Below are 16466 nucleotides of genomic sequence, written 5' to 3'. Positions count from 1 at the left end.
GGATAAACCATACATAAACTTGCTTGATTGCTGCGGTTTAAATCTCTTCATTTCGGGATCACGCCTTGAAACGGCTGACATTATTTCATTGTGTCTCTTTGACCAAGTCATCCAAGTGGTCGTGGTGGCAAAGGATATTCCTGTGATCAACAAACAACTTTTCCCAATAAAAAATATAGATTCTATAAAAGAATACAATCTGCGTAAATCTTCGTATTGCGACAACTGTGTAAAAAAAGTCATTAGAAACTGTAGCAGTTTTATCAACGCCATAAACGCGAAGAGCAAACTGCAATGAACCAATAACAAAAGTAAGGAAATACGTTAGAAGCAAGAGAAATATGTTTATCTTAACGAAAGCAAACACTTTAAAATGAAACATTTTTCGAGAGTGGTTAATCTGAGTGAAGTTAAGAAAGCCAATTAAAACGATCTGAGCTCCATTGCGAATCGTAAAAGCCATAATCAGAGCAATCTTCATTTTCTTGCCATTTTCCAGTGAAAGAATCATTCCATAACCTACAATAGTCATCGCATACAAAGACAGGAGGCTCCAAAATGCCGGTAGACGAACAAGCAGTCTTGGGATGACGGACCAACCCAGAAAGGAAGGTACATATGACAGAGCCAGGATAACCAGGGCGCTGTTAAATATCTGAGACACCACCCAGGCCAGTTGTAGTTGTGCAGAGCGATGGAACGTGTCAATGTGCATCGACTGGAAGCTGGTGTGCTTTGCAACGAGGCAGGTTTCAAAGGCACGGATAGTGTAGAGGATTAAACCGATCACTTGCCAGATGAAAAACGGGACGTAGATGACGAAAGCTAGTAATTTGAGAGCGGTTGCCGAAGTCGGAACACGTTTCATGGCCATACGGAAGCGGCTTTGAACACCATCTTTATCCTCAGTAGTCTCAATGTTAACATATGGAGAAGCAAACTTCTGCCATTCATTCTTAAAATAAGACAAAAAACTATCATCACTTCTCTTCGTTAAATGCCCTTAGCTCTATTAAGCCATTCTCTCAGATAAGACCCCTTCAATTTCGATTTGTTAAAACTCCCTTTTGTATTAAGCCCCCACGCACATCTTCCTGGGAGAACCTCTAAGGTAGAAAGCTTTAAAAATGAACAGGAAAGCATTTATTTTGAGGAAACTGTAGGTTTTAACCCATAACACAACAATGTAAGCTACAATGCGGGACATTTTTGTTGGGACACTTAGCACATTTCTGTGCCAAATGACTGCTAACCCCCCTTCCCCCCAAGCAATGTTGAGAATTGACCATCTCACACACCAAGATCAGGGCATATATGTTTTTCAACATTGCTTGGGGGAAAGGGGGTTAAGAAATGAACAAGAACAGTGCCAAACCCATTTTTGGACTACAAAAAGGTTATTTGGCATGATTAAGAGATCGCCTTCATAAGTGTCCCAAGTCTTTTTGACCTCCATTGTCTGAAATTGACTTTCACAAACAAAATGAAAATTTCCCTATATTTAACAGCGAAATACCGATAGATTCTCTACAGTGAAACGAAAAACGTTGTATAATAGTGAAATCGGCTGTTTTATGCATTAAAATCAACTTTTTACCCAACAACAGGGAACAAAGCCACAATACGTTATATCTCGGTCGTATTGTTTCTTTCTCGTAACCGCGCAAACTTTTCAGTTAGAGTTCTGTACAGCGCATATCGTCAAAAGTTTTGTGTAAATTTATTACCGTCCTGATTTCCCCTGACTGAAATGCCTAATTTAACATTAAAATAATATATGTCTGTGCTTGACAAGCCATTGGAAAACTTTCTTTTTTCAGCCGATCTCGTACCAGGGCCCGCCACAGCGCGTTACGCTACGTGACAAAGCAGGATACATAGCTTTGCATCCCACAGGCCATTCAGGTCGTACCGATGGCATTCCAGAAACAGAATAGGCAGTTTTTGGTATTTTACGCATAACGATTCATTTGCTAAATTTCCTTTTGGATATTGTCGATAAAGATCAGAGCAATTGATGTGGCAAGCTGCTATGTTGCGTGACCTGAAACACTGTGTACAACACAACAGTTCTCAGCCACAGTTCTCACCAATGAAAAGTCATTTTTGGACTGTTTGTTTGAAGCAACTAATCAAAATAACGCTTTTGACTATTTTTTATCATTTCTTCTTGTTAAGGATATGCTTTTTCTTTCAAGGTTTGTACAGAAAATGATTTCTCCAACAGTTCTCGGCTTTTAGAAAATAATTAGCTAACATTCCATTATTCCTTTAACTCTGTTTAGGGCGAGAACTGTTGAAAATCACCCAGCAAGTGTGTTTTATTATATACATAGCACTTCGATAGACTTCGAAGGAATATTTATTACAGTTTTAATACACCGTAACTATAGAACATGTTTCAGTGTTTAGATATAATCACTTAAATAGCCGAGAACTGTACGCGAGAAGTGTTCACATGCACGTGCACAGCAACTCTGTGTAACGCAATACGGCATTCTTTTTGCTTTTCTTCTGTAAGGAAATTTGCTGTATCCGTTTAAATACCACGCTAAAGCTCCCATTCTTGCCACTATTTGAAGAGCTCGGTGGAAAAAGGGCGGCAATGACTTTAGTTAAAAATGAACATTGCGAAAACTTCGCCAAATTTTGCGTGCAGGTTTGTTTACATATGTTTAACAAGTTGCTCACATCAAGTAATACAGTCCTATCAAACGCGCGCGTGGCCGTAAAGGCTGTCAACTGGTGAAAACACTTTCCTGTACTCCAAAAATGGTTTATACGATGTTGGAAACATTCATGGTGAAGCAACGACAAGAATTTATTTACTTTTACAACTCTAGGAGCCTTTTTCTGACAGTGGTGAATTTCAGACAATGCGGGACATTTTTGTTGGGACACTTAGCACATTTCTGTGCCAAATGACTGCTAACCCCCCTTCCCCCCAAGCAATGTTGAGAATTGACCATCTCACACACCAAGATCAGGGCATATATGTTTTTCAACATTGCTTGGGGGAAAGGGGGGTTAAGAAATGAACAAGAACAGTGCCAAACCCATTTTTGGACTACAAAAAGGTTATTTGGCATGATTAAGAGATCGCCTTCATAAGTGTCCCAAGTCTTTTTGACCTCCATTGTCTGAAATTGACTTTCACAAACAAAATGAAAATTTCCCTATATTTAACAGCGAAATACCGATAGATTCTCTACAGTGAAACGAAAAACGTTGTATAATAGTGAAATCGGCTGTTTTATGCATTAAAATCAACTTTTTACCCAACAACAGGGAACAAAGCCACAATACGTTATATCTCGGTCGTATTGTTTCTTTCTCGTAACCGCGCAAACTTTTCAGTTAGAGTTCTGTACAGCGCATATCGTCAAAAGTTTTGTGTAAATTTATTACCGTCCTGATTTCCCCTGACTGAAATGCCTAATTTAACATTAAAATAATATATGTCTGTGCTTGACAAGCCATTGGAAAACTTTCTTTTTTCAGCCGATCTCGTACCAGGGCCCGCCACAGCGCGTTACGCTACGTGACAAAGCAGGATACATAGCTTTGCATCCCACAGGCCATTCAGGTCGTACCGATGGCATTCCAGAAACAGAATAGGCAGTTTTTGGTATTTTACGCATAACGATTCATTTGCTAAATTTCCTTTTGGATATTGTCGATAAAGATCAGAGCAATTGATGTGGCAAGCTGCTATGTTGCGTGACCTGAAACACTGTGTACAACACAACAGTTCTCAGCCACAGTTCTCACCAATGAAAAGTCATTTTTGGACTGTTTGTTTGAAGCAACTAATCAAAATAACGCTTTTGACTATTTTTTATCATTTCTTCTTGTTAAGGATATGCTTTTTCTTTCAAGGTTTGTACAGAAAATGATTTCTCCAACAGTTCTCGGCTTTTAGAAAATAATTAGCTAACATTCCATTATTCCTTTAACTCTGTTTAGGGCGAGAACTGTTGAAAATCACCCAGCAAGTGTGTTTTATTATATACATAGCACTTCGATAGACTTCGAAGGAATATTTATTACAGTTTTAATACACCGTAACTATAGAACATGTTTCAGTGTTTAGATATAATCACTTAAATAGCCGAGAACTGTACGCGAGAAGTGTTCACATGCACGTGCACAGCAACTCTGTGTAACGCAATACGGCATTCTTTTTGCTTTTCTTCTGTAAGGAAATTTGCTGTATCCGTTTAAATACCACGCTAAAGCTCCCATTCTTGCCACTATTTGAAGAGCTCGGTGGAAAAAGGGCGGCAATGACTTTAGTTAAAAATGAACATTGCGAAAACTTCGCCAAATTTTGCGTGCAGGTTTGTTTACATATGTTTTACAAGTTGCTCACATCAAGTAATACAGTCCTATCAAACGCGCGCGTGGCCGTAAAGGCTGTCAACTGGTGAAAACACTTTCCTGTACTCCAAAAATGGTTTATACGATGTTGGAAACATTCATGGTGAAGCAACGACAAGAATTTATTTACTTTTACAACTCTAGGAGCCTTTTTCTGACAGTGGTGAATTTCAGACAATGCGGGACATTTTTGTTGGGACACTTAGCACATTTCTGTGCCAAATGACTGCTAACCCCCCTTCCCCCCAAGCAATGTTGAGAATTGACCATCTCACACACCAAGATCAGGGCATATATGTTTTTCAACATTGCTTGGGGGAAAGGGGGGTTAAGAAATGAACAAGAACAGTGCCAAACCCATTTTTGGACTACAAAAAGGTTATTTGGCATGATTAAGAGATCGCCTTCATAAGTGTCCCAAGTCTTTTTGACCTCCATTGTCTGAAATTGACTTTCACAAACAAAATGAAAATTTCCCTATATTTAACAGCGAAATACCGATAGATTCTCTACAGTGAAACGAAAAACGTTGTATAATAGTGAAATCGGCTGTTTTATGCATTAAAATCAACTTTTTACCCAACAACAGGGAACAAAGCCACAATACGTTATATCTCGGTCGTATTGTTTCTTTCTCGTAACCGCGCAAACTTTTCAGTTAGAGTTCTGTACAGCGCATATCGTCAAAAGTTTTGTGTAAATTTATTACCGTCCTGATTTCCCCTGACTGAAATGCCTAATTTAACATTAAAATAATATATGTCTGTGCTTGACAAGCCATTGGAAAACTTTCTTTTTTCAGCCGATCTCGTACCAGGGCCCGCCACAGCGCGTTACGCTACGTGACAAAGCAGGATACATAGCTTTGCATCCCACAGGCCATTCAGGTCGTACCGATGGCATTCCAGAAACAGAATAGGCAGTTTTTGGTATTTTACGCATAACGATTCATTTGCTAAATTTCCTTTTGGATATTGTCGATAAAGATCAGAGCAATTGATGTGGCAAGCTGCTATGTTGCGTGACCTGAAACACTGTGTACAACACAACAGTTCTCAGCCACAGTTCTCACCAATGAAAAGTCATTTTTGGACTGTTTGTTTGAAGCAACTAATCAAAATAACGCTTTTGACTATTTTTTATCATTTCTTCTTGTTAAGGATATGCTTTTTCTTTCAAGGTTTGTACAGAAAATGATTTCTCCAACAGTTCTCGGCTTTTAGAAAATAATTAGCTAACATTCCATTATTCCTTTAACTCTGTTTAGGGCGAGAACTGTTGAAAATCACCCAGCAAGTGTGTTTTATTATATACATAGCACTTCGATAGACTTCGAAGGAATATTTATTACAGTTTTAATACACCGTAACTATAGAACATGTTTCAGTGTTTAGATATAATCACTTAAATAGCCGAGAACTGTACGCGAGAAGTGTTCACATGCACGTGCACAGCAACTCTGTGTAACGCAATACGGCATTCTTTTTGCTTTTCTTCTGTAAGGAAATTTGCTGTATCCGTTTAAATACCACGCTAAAGCTCCCATTCTTGCCACTATTTGAAGAGCTCGGTGGAAAAAGGGCGGCAATGACTTTAGTTAAAAATGAACATTGCGAAAACTTCGCCAAATTTTGCGTGCAGGTTTGTTTACATATGTTTTACAAGTTGCTCACATCAAGTAATACAGTCCTATCAAACGCGCGCGTGGCCGTAAAGGCTGTCAACTGGTGAAAACACTTTCCTGTACTCCAAAAATGGTTTATACGATGTTGGAAACATTCATGGTGAAGCAACGACAAGAATTTATTTACTTTTACAACTCTAGGAGCCTTTTTCTGACAGTGGTGAATTTCAGACAATGCGGGACATTTTTGTTGGGACACTTAGCACATTTCTGTGCCAAATGACTGCTAACCCCCCTTCCCCCCAAGCAATGTTGAGAATTGACCATCTCACACACCAAGATCAGGGCATATATGTTTTTCAACATTGCTTGGGGGAAAGGGGGTTAAGAAATGAACAAGAACAGTGCCAAACCCATTTTTGGACTACAAAAAGGTTATTTGGCATGATTAAGAGATCGCCTTCATAAGTGTCCCAAGTCTTTTTGACCTCCATTGTCTGAAATTGACTTTCACAAACAAAATGGAAATTTCCCTATATTTAACAGCGAAATACCGATAGATTCTCTACAGTGAAACGAAAAACGTTGTATAATAGTGAAATCGGCTGTTTTATGCATTAAAATCAACTTTTTACCCAACAACAGGGAACAAAGCCACAATACGTTATATCTCGGTCGTATTGTTTCTTTCTCGTAACCGCGCAAACTTTTCAGTTAGAGTTCTGTACAGCGCATATCGTCAAAAGTTTTGTGTAAATTTATTACCGTCCTGATTTCCCCTGACTGAAATGCCTAATTTAACATTAAAATAATATATGTCTGTGCTTGACAAGCCATTGGAAAACTTTCTTTTTTCAGCCGATCTCGTACCAGGGCCCGCCACAGCGCGTTACGCTACGTGACAAAGCAGGATACATAGCTTTGCATCCCACAGGCCATTCAGGTCGTACCGATGGCATTCCAGAAACAGAATAGGCAGTTTTTGGTATTTTACGCATAACGATTCATTTGCTAAATTTCCTTTTGGATATTGTCGATAAAGATCAGAGCAATTGATGTGGCAAGCTGCTATGTTGCGTGACCTGAAACACTGTGTACAACACAACAGTTCTCAGCCACAGTTCTCACCAATGAAAAGTCATTTTTGGACTGTTTGTTTGAAGCAACTAATCAAAATAACGCTTTTGACTATTTTTTATCATTTCTTCTTGTTAAGGATATGCTTTTTCTTTCAAGGTTTGTACAGAAAATGATTTCTCCAACAGTTCTCGGCTTTTAGAAAATAATTAGCTAACATTCCATTATTCCTTTAACTCTGTTTAGGGCGAGAACTGTTGAAAATCACCCAGCAAGTGTGTTTTATTATATACATAGCACTTCGATAGACTTCGAAGGAATATTTATTACAGTTTTAATACACCGTAACTATAGAACATGTTTCAGTGTTTAGATATAATCACTTAAATAGCCGAGAACTGTACGCGAGAAGTGTTCACATGCACGTGCACAGCAACTCTGTGTAACGCAATACGGCATTCTTTTTGCTTTTCTTCTGTAAGGAAATTTGCTGTATCCGTTTAAATACCACGCTAAAGCTCCCATTCTTGCCACTATTTGAAGAGCTCGGTGGAAAAAGGGCGGCAATGACTTTAGTTAAAAATGAACATTGCGAAAACTTCGCCAAATTTTGCGTGCAGGTTTGTTTACATATGTTTTACAAGTTGCTCACATCAAGTAATACAGTCCTATCAAACGCGCGCGTGGCCGTAAAGGCTGTCAACTGGTGAAAACACTTTCCTGTACTCCAAAAATGGTTTATACGATGTTGGAAACATTCATGGTGAAGCAACGACAAGAATTTATTTTCTTTTACAACTCTAGGAGCCTTTTTCTGACAGTGGTGAATTTCAGACAATGCGGGACATTTTTGTTGGGACACTTAGCACATTTCTGTGCCAAATGACTGCTAACCCCCCTTCCCCCCAAGCAATGTTGAGAATTGACCATCTCACACACCAAGATCAGGGCATATATGTTTGTCAACATTGCTTGGGGGAAAGGGGGGTTAAGAAATGAACAAGAACAGTGCCAAACCCATTTTTGGACTACAAAAAGGTTATTTGGCATGATTAAGAGATCGCCTTCATAAGTGTCCCAAGTCTTTTTGACCTCCATTGTCTGAAATTGACTTTCACAAACAAAATGGAAATTTCCCTATATTTAACAGCGAAATACCGATAGATTCTCTACAGTGAAACGAAAAACGTTGTATAATAGTGAAATCGGCTGTTTTATGCATTAAAATCAACTTTTTACCCAACAACAGGGAACAAAGCCACAATACGTTATATCTCGGTCGTATTGTTTCTTTCTCGTAACCGCGCAAACTTTTCAGTTAGAGTTCTGTACAGCGCATATCGTCAAAAGTTTTGTGGAAATTTATTACCGTCCTGATTTCCCCTGACTGAAATGCCTAATTTAACATTAAAATAATATATGTCTGTGCTTGACAAGCCATTGGAAAACTTTCTTTTTTCAGCCGATCTCGTACCAGGGCCCGCCACAGCGCGTTACGCTACGTGACAAAGCAGGATACATAGCTTTGCATCCCACAGGCCATTCAGGTCGTACCGATGGCATTCCAGAAACAGAATAGGCAGTTTTTGGTATTTTACGCATAACGATTCATTTGCTAAATTTCCTTTTGGATATTGTCGATAAAGATCAGAGCAATTGATGTGGCAAGCTGCTATGTTGCGTGACCTGAAACACTGTGTACAACACAACAGTTCTCAGCCACAGTTCTCACCAATGAAAAGTCATTTTTGGACTGTTTGTTTGAAGCAACTAATCAAAATAACGCTTTTGACTATTTTTTATCATTTCTTCTTGTTAAGGATATGCTTTTTCTTTCAAGGTTTGTACAGAAAATGATTTCTCCAACAGTTCTCGGCTTTTAGAAAATAATTAGCTAACATTCCATTATTCCTTTAACTCTGTTTAGGGCGAGAACTGTTGAAAATCACCCAGCAAGTGTGTTTTATTATATACATAGCACTTCGATAGACTTCGAAGGAATATTTATTACAGTTTTAATACACCGTAACTATAGAACATGTTTCAGTGTTTAGATATAATCACTTAAATAGCCGAGAACTGTACGCGAGAAGTGTTCACATGCACGTGCACAGCAACTCTGTGTAACGCAATACGGCATTCTTTTTGCTTTTCTTCTGTAAGGAAATTTGCTGTATCCGTTTAAATACCACGCTAAAGCTCCCATTCTTGCCACTATTTGAAGAGCTCGGTGGAAAAAGGGCGGCAATGACTTTAGTTAAAAATGAACATTGCGAAAACTTCGCCAAATTTTGCGTGCAGGTTTGTTTACATATGTTTTACAAGTTGCTCACATCAAGTAATACAGTCCTATCAAACGCGCGCGTGGCCGTAAAGGCTGTCAACTGGTGAAAACACTTTCCTGTACTCCAAAAATGGTTTATACGATGTTGGAAACATTCATGGTGAAGCAACGACAAGAATTTATTTTCTTTTACAACTCTAGGAGCCTTTTTCTGACAGTGGTGAATTTCAGACAATGCGGGACATTTTTGTTGGGACACTTAGCACATTTCTGTGCCAAATGACTGCTAACCCCCCTTCCCCCCAAGCAATGTTGAGAATTGACCATCTCACACACCAAGATCAGGGCATATATGTTTTTCAACATTGCTTGGGGGAAAGGGGGGTTAAGAAATGAACAAGAACAGTGCCAAACCCATTTTTGGACTACAAAAAGGTTATTTGGCATGATTAAGAGATCGCCTTCATAAGTGTCCCAAGTCTTTTTGACCTCCATTGTCTGAAATTGACTTTCACAAACAAAATGGAAATTTCCCTATATTTAACAGCGAAATACCGATAGATTCTCTACAGTGAAACGAAAAACGTTGTATAATAGTGAAATCGGCTGTTTTATGCATTAAAATCAACTTTTTACCCAACAACAGGGAACAAAGCCACAATACGTTATATCTCGGTCGTATTGTTTCTTTCTCGTAACCGCGCAAACTTTTCAGTTAGAGTTCTGTACAGCGCATATCGTCAAAAGTTTTGTGTAAATTTATTACCGTCCTGATTTCCCCTGACTGAAATGCCTAATTTAACATTAAAATAATATATGTCTGTGCTTGACAAGCCATTGGAAAACTTTCTTTTTTCAGCCGATCTCGTACCAGGGCCCGCCACAGCGCGTTACGCTACGTGACAAAGCAGGATACATAGCTTTGCATCCCACAGGCCATTCAGGTCGTACCGATGGCATTCCAGAAACAGAATAGGCAGTTTTTGGTATTTTACGCATAACGATTCATTTGCTAAATTTCCTTTTGGATATTGTCGATAAAGATCAGAGCAATTGATGTGGCAAGCTGCTATGTTGCGTGACCTGAAACACTGTGTACAACACAACAGTTCTCAGCCACAGTTCTCACCAATGAAAAGTCATTTTTGGACTGTTTGTTTGAAGCAACTAATCAAAATAACGCTTTTGACTATTTTTTATCATTTCTTCTTGTTAAGGATATGCTTTTTCTTTCAAGGTTTGTACAGAAAATGATTTCTCCAACAGTTCTCGGCTTTTAGAAAATAATTAGCTAACATTCCATTATTCCTTTAACTCTGTTTAGGGCGAGAACTGTTGAAAATCACCCAGCAAGTGTGTTTTATTATATACATAGCACTTCGATAGACTTCGAAGGAATATTTATTACAGTTTTAATACACCGTAACTATAGAACATGTTTCAGTGTTTAGATATAATCACTTAAATAGCCGAGAACTGTACGCGAGAAGTGTTCACATGCACGTGCACAGCAACTCTGTGTAACGCAATACGGCATTCTTTTTGCTTTTCTTCTGTAAGGAAATTTGCTGTATCCGTTTAAATACCACGCTAAAGCTCCCATTCTTGCCACTATTTGAAGAGCTCGGTGGAAAAAGGGCGGCAATGACTTTAGTTAAAAATGAACATTGCGAAAACTTCGCCAAATTTTGCGTGCAGGTTTGTTTACATATGTTTTACAAGTTGCTCACATCAAGTAATACAGTCCTATCAAACGCGCGCGTGGCCGTAAAGGCTGTCAACTGGTGAAAACACTTTCCTGTACTCCAAAAATGGTTTATACGATGTTGGAAACATTCATGGTGAAGCAACGACAAGAATTTATTTTCTTTTACAACTCTAGGAGCCTTTTTCTGACAGTGGTGAATTTCAGACAATGCGGGACATTTTTGTTGGGACACTTAGCACATTTCTGTGCCAAATGACTGCTAACCCCCCTTCCCCCCAAGCAATGTTGAGAATTGACCATCTCACACACCAAGATCAGGGCATATATGTTTTTCAACATTGCTTGGGGGAAAGGGGGGTTAAGAAATGAACAAGAACAGTGCCAAACCCATTTTTGGACTACAAAAAGGTTATTTGGCATGATTAAGAGATCGCCTTCATAAGTGTCCCAAGTCTTTTTGACCTCCATTGTCTGAAATTGACTTTCACAAACAAAATGGAAATTTCCCTATATTTAACAGCGAAATACCGATAGATTCTCTACAGTGAAACGAAAAACGTTGTATAATAGTGAAATCGGCTGTTTTATGCATTAAAATCAACTTTTTACCCAACAACAGGGAACAAAGCCACAATACGTTATATCTCGGTCGTATTGTTTCTTTCTCGTAACCGCGCAAACTTTTCAGTTAGAGTTCTGTACAGCGCATATCGTCAAAAGTTTTGTGGAAATTTATTACCGTCCTGATTTCCCCTGACTGAAATGCCTAATTTAACATTAAAATAATATATGTCTGTGCTTGACAAGCCATTGGAAAACTTTCTTTTTTCAGCCGATCTCGTACCAGGGCCCGCCACAGCGCGTTACGCTACGTGACAAAGCAGGATACATAGCTTTGCATCCCACAGGCCATTCAGGTCGTACCGATGGCATTCCAGAAACAGAATAGGCAGTTTTTGGTATTTTACGCATAACGATTCATTTGCTAAATTTCCTTTTGGATATTGTCGATAAAGATCAGAGCAATTGATGTGGCAAGCTGCTATGTTGCGTGACCTGAAACACTGTGTACAACACAACAGTTCTCAGCCACAGTTCTCACCAATGAAAAGTCATTTTTGGACTGTTTGTTTGAAGCAACTAATCAAAATAACGCTTTTGACTATTTTTTATCATTTCTTCTTGTTAAGGATATGCTTTTTTTTTCAAGGTTTGTACAGAAAATGATTTCTCCAACAGTTCTCGGCTTTTAGAAAATAATTAGCTAACATTCCATTATTCCTTTAACTCTGTTTAGGGCGAGAACTGTTGAAAATCACCCAGCAAGTGTGTTTTATTATATACATAGCACTTCGATAGACTTCGAAGGAATATTTATTACAGTTTTAATACACCGTAACTATAGAACATGTTTCAGTGTTTAGATATAATCACTTAAATAGCCGAGAACTGTACGCGAGAAGTGTTCACATGCACGTGCACAGCAACTCTGTGTAACGCAATACGGCATTCTTTTTGCTTTTCTTCTGTAAGGAAATTTGCTGTATCCGTTTAAATACCACGCTAAAGCTCCCATTCTTGCCACTATTTGAAGAGCTCGGTGGAAAAAGGGCGGCAATGACTTTAGTTAAAAATGAACATTGCGAAAACTTCGCCAAATTTTGCGTGCAGGTTTGTTTACATATGTTTTACAAGTTGCTCACATCAAGTAATACAGTCCTATCAAACGCGCGCGTGGCCGTAAAGGCTGTCAACTGGTGAAAACACTTTCCTGTACTCCAAAAATGGTTTATACGATGTTGGAAACATTCATGGTGAAGCAACGACAAGAATTTATTTACTTTTACAACTCTAGGAGCCTTTTTCTGACAGTGGTGAATTTCAGACAATGCGGGACATTTTTGTTGGGACACTTAGCACATTTCTGTGCCAAATGACTGCTAACCCCCTTCCCCCCAAGCAATGTTGAGAATTGACCATCTCACACACCAAGATCAGGGCATATATGTTTTTCAACATTGCTTGGGGGAAAGGGGGGTTAAGAAATGAACAAGAACAGTGCCAAACCCATTTTTGGACTACAAAAAGGTTATTTGGCATGATTAAGAGATCGCCTTCATAAGTGTCCCAAGTCTTTTTGACCTCCATTGTCTGAAATTGACTTTCACAAACAAAATGGAAATTTCCCTATATTTAACAGCGAAATACCGATAGATTCTCTACAGTGAAACGAAAAACGTTGTATAATAGTGAAATCGGCTGTTTTATGCATTAAAATCAACTTTTTACCCAACAACAGGGAACAAAGCCACAATACGTTATATCTCGGTCGTATTGTTTCTTTCTCGTAACCGCGCAAACTTTTCAGTTAGAGTTCTGTACAGCGCATATCGTCAAAAGTTTTGTGGAAATTTATTACCGTCCTGATTTCCCCTGACTGAAATGCCTAATTTAACATTAAAATAATATATGTCTGTGCTTGACAAGCCATTGGAAAACTTTCTTTTTTCAGCCGATCTCGTACCAGGGCCCGCCACAGCGCGTTACGCTACGTGACAAAGCAGGATACATAGCTTTGCATCCCACAGGCCATTCAGGTCGTACCGATGGCATTCCAGAAACAGAATAGGCAGTTTTTGGTATTTTACGCATAACGATTCATTTGCTAAATTTCCTTTTGGATATTGTCGATAAAGATCAGAGCAATTGATGTGGCAAGCTGCTATGTTGCGTGACCTGAAACACTGTGTACAACACAACAGTTCTCAGCCACAGTTCTCACCAATGAAAAGTCATTTTTGGACTGTTTGTTTGAAGCAACTAATCAAAATAACGCTTTTGACTATTTTTTATCATTTCTTCTTGTTAAGGATATGCTTTTTTTTTCAAGGTTTGTACAGAAAATGATTTCTCCAACAGTTCTCGGCTTTTAGAAAATAATTAGCTAACATTCCATTATTCCTTTAACTCTGTTTAGGGCGAGAACTGTTGAAAATCACCCAGCAAGTGTGTTTTATTATATACATAGCACTTCGATAGACTTCGAAGGAATATTTATTACAGTTTTAATACACCGTAACTATAGAACATGTTTCAGTGTTTAGATATAATCACTTAAATAGCCGAGAACTGTACGCGAGAAGTGTTCACATGCACGTGCACAGCAACTCTGTGTAACGCAATACGGCATTCTTTTTGCTTTTCTTCTGTAAGGAAATTTGCTGTATCCGTTTAAATACCACGCTAAAGCTCCCATTCTTGCCACTATTTGAAGAGCTCGGTGGAAAAAGGGCGGCAATGACTTTAGTTAAAAATGAACATTGCGAAAACTTCGCCAAATTTTGCGTGCAGGTTTGTTTACATATGTTTTACAAGTTGCTCACATCAAGTAATACAGTCCTATCAAACGCGCGCGTGGCCGTAAAGGCTGTCAACTGGTGAAAACACTTTCCTGTACTCCAAAAATGGTTTATACGATGTTGGAAACATTCATGGTGAAGCAACGACAAGAATTTATTTACTTTTACAACTCTAGGAGCCTTTTTCTGACAGTGGTGAATTTCAGACAATGCGGGACATTTTTGTTGGGACACTTAGCACATTTCTGTGCCAAATGACTGCTAACCCCCCTTCCCCCCAAGCAATGTTGAGAATTGACCATCTCACACACCAAGATCAGGGCATATATGTTTGTCAACATTGCTTGGGGGAAAGGGGGGTTAAGAAATGAACAAGAACAGTGCCAAACCCATTTTTGGACTACAAAAAGGTTATTTGGCATGATTAAGAGATCGCCTTCATAAGTGTCCCAAGTCTTTTTGACCTCCATTGTAGCTGAAATATTAGTTGGAATATACTATACAATCCTTCACTACTAATTAACTCCCCTCGATCGCTCTGGATTTACTGAACTCTTCCTTCTTCTTTCTAGCAGGAAATTATTGTTTTTTTGATAAAATCCAGTTCGGTCAATGGTGTGTTAGAAATAAGTTCAACTTTTTCGAACACACAGCGGTCAAACGTCGCGTGCGTGCGCAGTTCCCGCCAAAACTTCTCCAAACTTCTCCATACAAAGTCTTAAATTTTCCAAAAGCTTTCGCTTTAAAACTAAAACATAACACCGTCCTTGGAAAGTTAAGGCTTATACGCCGCTTATGGATTGGAAATTTGATAATTGATCTCCACTGAGTTCCCCAGCTTGAAATTTTCTTTCACCGTGCTATTTCTATGGCAATTTTCTGCGAAAGTTTGCACACTTTCGAGTCTAATTCTTTAATTGAAAAGTTTGACACCGCGGAAACCCGAGTTGACGTCATTTTTGGGTTTGACCGCTGTGAAAGGCTCGAAACTCGACGGATTAAACAAACGATGGACCGTTCATAGTCTAAAGCTTCGAGGACTTGGCCGCGCTTTTTGCGTACGCACGACTATGAAGTCAAACTGGAATTTCTCATATAAGTTTGCAATGTTGCGTGGCCCTTTGCTCGAACTTGCAGATTTAATTCAAATTTGTTCGAGCAAGTTGTCAACTTTCGGTTACGTCCCAGTTTTCATTTTTTGTGAAATACTACCACTCCTTTGTCAATGAGGGGAAAAATGATTGACCTACGGTCGACTCCGTATCAAAATAGTACAATAAATTAGAGACAGGTTGGGTTCATGGCATCGCCAAATTAACTGGGAATTGCACTTCAAACCTCAAACGTTTTGCGGTCAAATTTCTTTTTCAAGTTTCTCGAAGTCTGTTGGTGAACAGTCAATCAAAGGGCAATTATTTTCTTCCTTTATTCCTATTTTCAGTTTATACAGGAAAGAAATGAAAACCTGAACTTGACAAAATGAAATCGGAACTTATTAAACTCAAACAAAACTTGGCATCTTAAATTAAAATCTCGGAGATTTTAATTGGTCAGTATTTACAAGATGCTTAAGCATGCAAACTGACAGTCAATATTGGAACATTACGCCGCAACGTTGCAAAGTGTCGCGGTAAAAGTTGACTTCAATGGAACGATTCACATGTTACAATTATTTAAGATTACCGAAAACAACTTTCGAAACTAAGCCTTTCCGCGCCCCAAAAATTATATTTAGCAGATTTACGATTTTAACCTCCTAATTACTTTGACTTTCGCAAGCGTTCGATTGCTCAAGATATGACACTCGACGCAATATCCCCATTTTTTTTTTTCAAGTAAACAGGTTTTTGCAAAAGTGTGGCCCCTGGTGGTTTAGCTGTAAAACACTTTTCTTCGAGGTAAAAACAATCAAGATTTTATGTACTTTTGTATCCTTGTTTATTAGACAAAGAAAAGCCGGGTCGTCGATCGAAGGTTCGAGTAAATTAAACAGCCATCTGAAGTGGAATACCTCTAATAAAAGGAGGTTGCCTA

At 38.7% G+C, this 16466-nt stretch overlaps 2 protein-coding genes across 3 annotated transcripts in view; both read right to left on the bottom strand.

The window, feature by feature from the left end:
• Positions 1–16466, bottom strand: part of LOC144634672 (putative skeletal organic matrix protein 5) — a 134485-nt gene that overhangs the window by 46808 nt on the left and 71211 nt on the right. The gene's annotated exons all lie outside the window — the stretch shown is intronic.
• The window catches only part of LOC144634642 (uncharacterized), a 78748-nt gene that overhangs the window by 23839 nt on the left and 38443 nt on the right, over positions 1–16466 (bottom strand). Inside the window, exon 3 of one of the 2 annotated variants that reach the window (XM_078493663.1) lies at positions 1–955. This exon is cut by the window's left edge and continues 276 nt beyond it. The exons of the other annotated variant lie outside the window; for it this stretch is intronic. Within the exon in view, the coding sequence (XP_078349789.1) occupies positions 86–955 (870 nt within the window). The 3' untranslated portion in view covers positions 1–85. The remainder of the gene's footprint in view (positions 956–16466) is intronic. 2 annotated transcript variants of the gene reach the window in all.

This window comes from Oculina patagonica, chromosome 13, assembly GCF_052425735.1.
Source record: "Oculina patagonica isolate OP01 chromosome 13, crgOcupat, whole genome shotgun sequence".
NCBI classification, from domain to species: domain Eukaryota; kingdom Metazoa; phylum Cnidaria; class Anthozoa; order Scleractinia; family Oculinidae; genus Oculina; species Oculina patagonica.
This window is presented reverse-complemented; position numbering and strand designations above follow the sequence as displayed.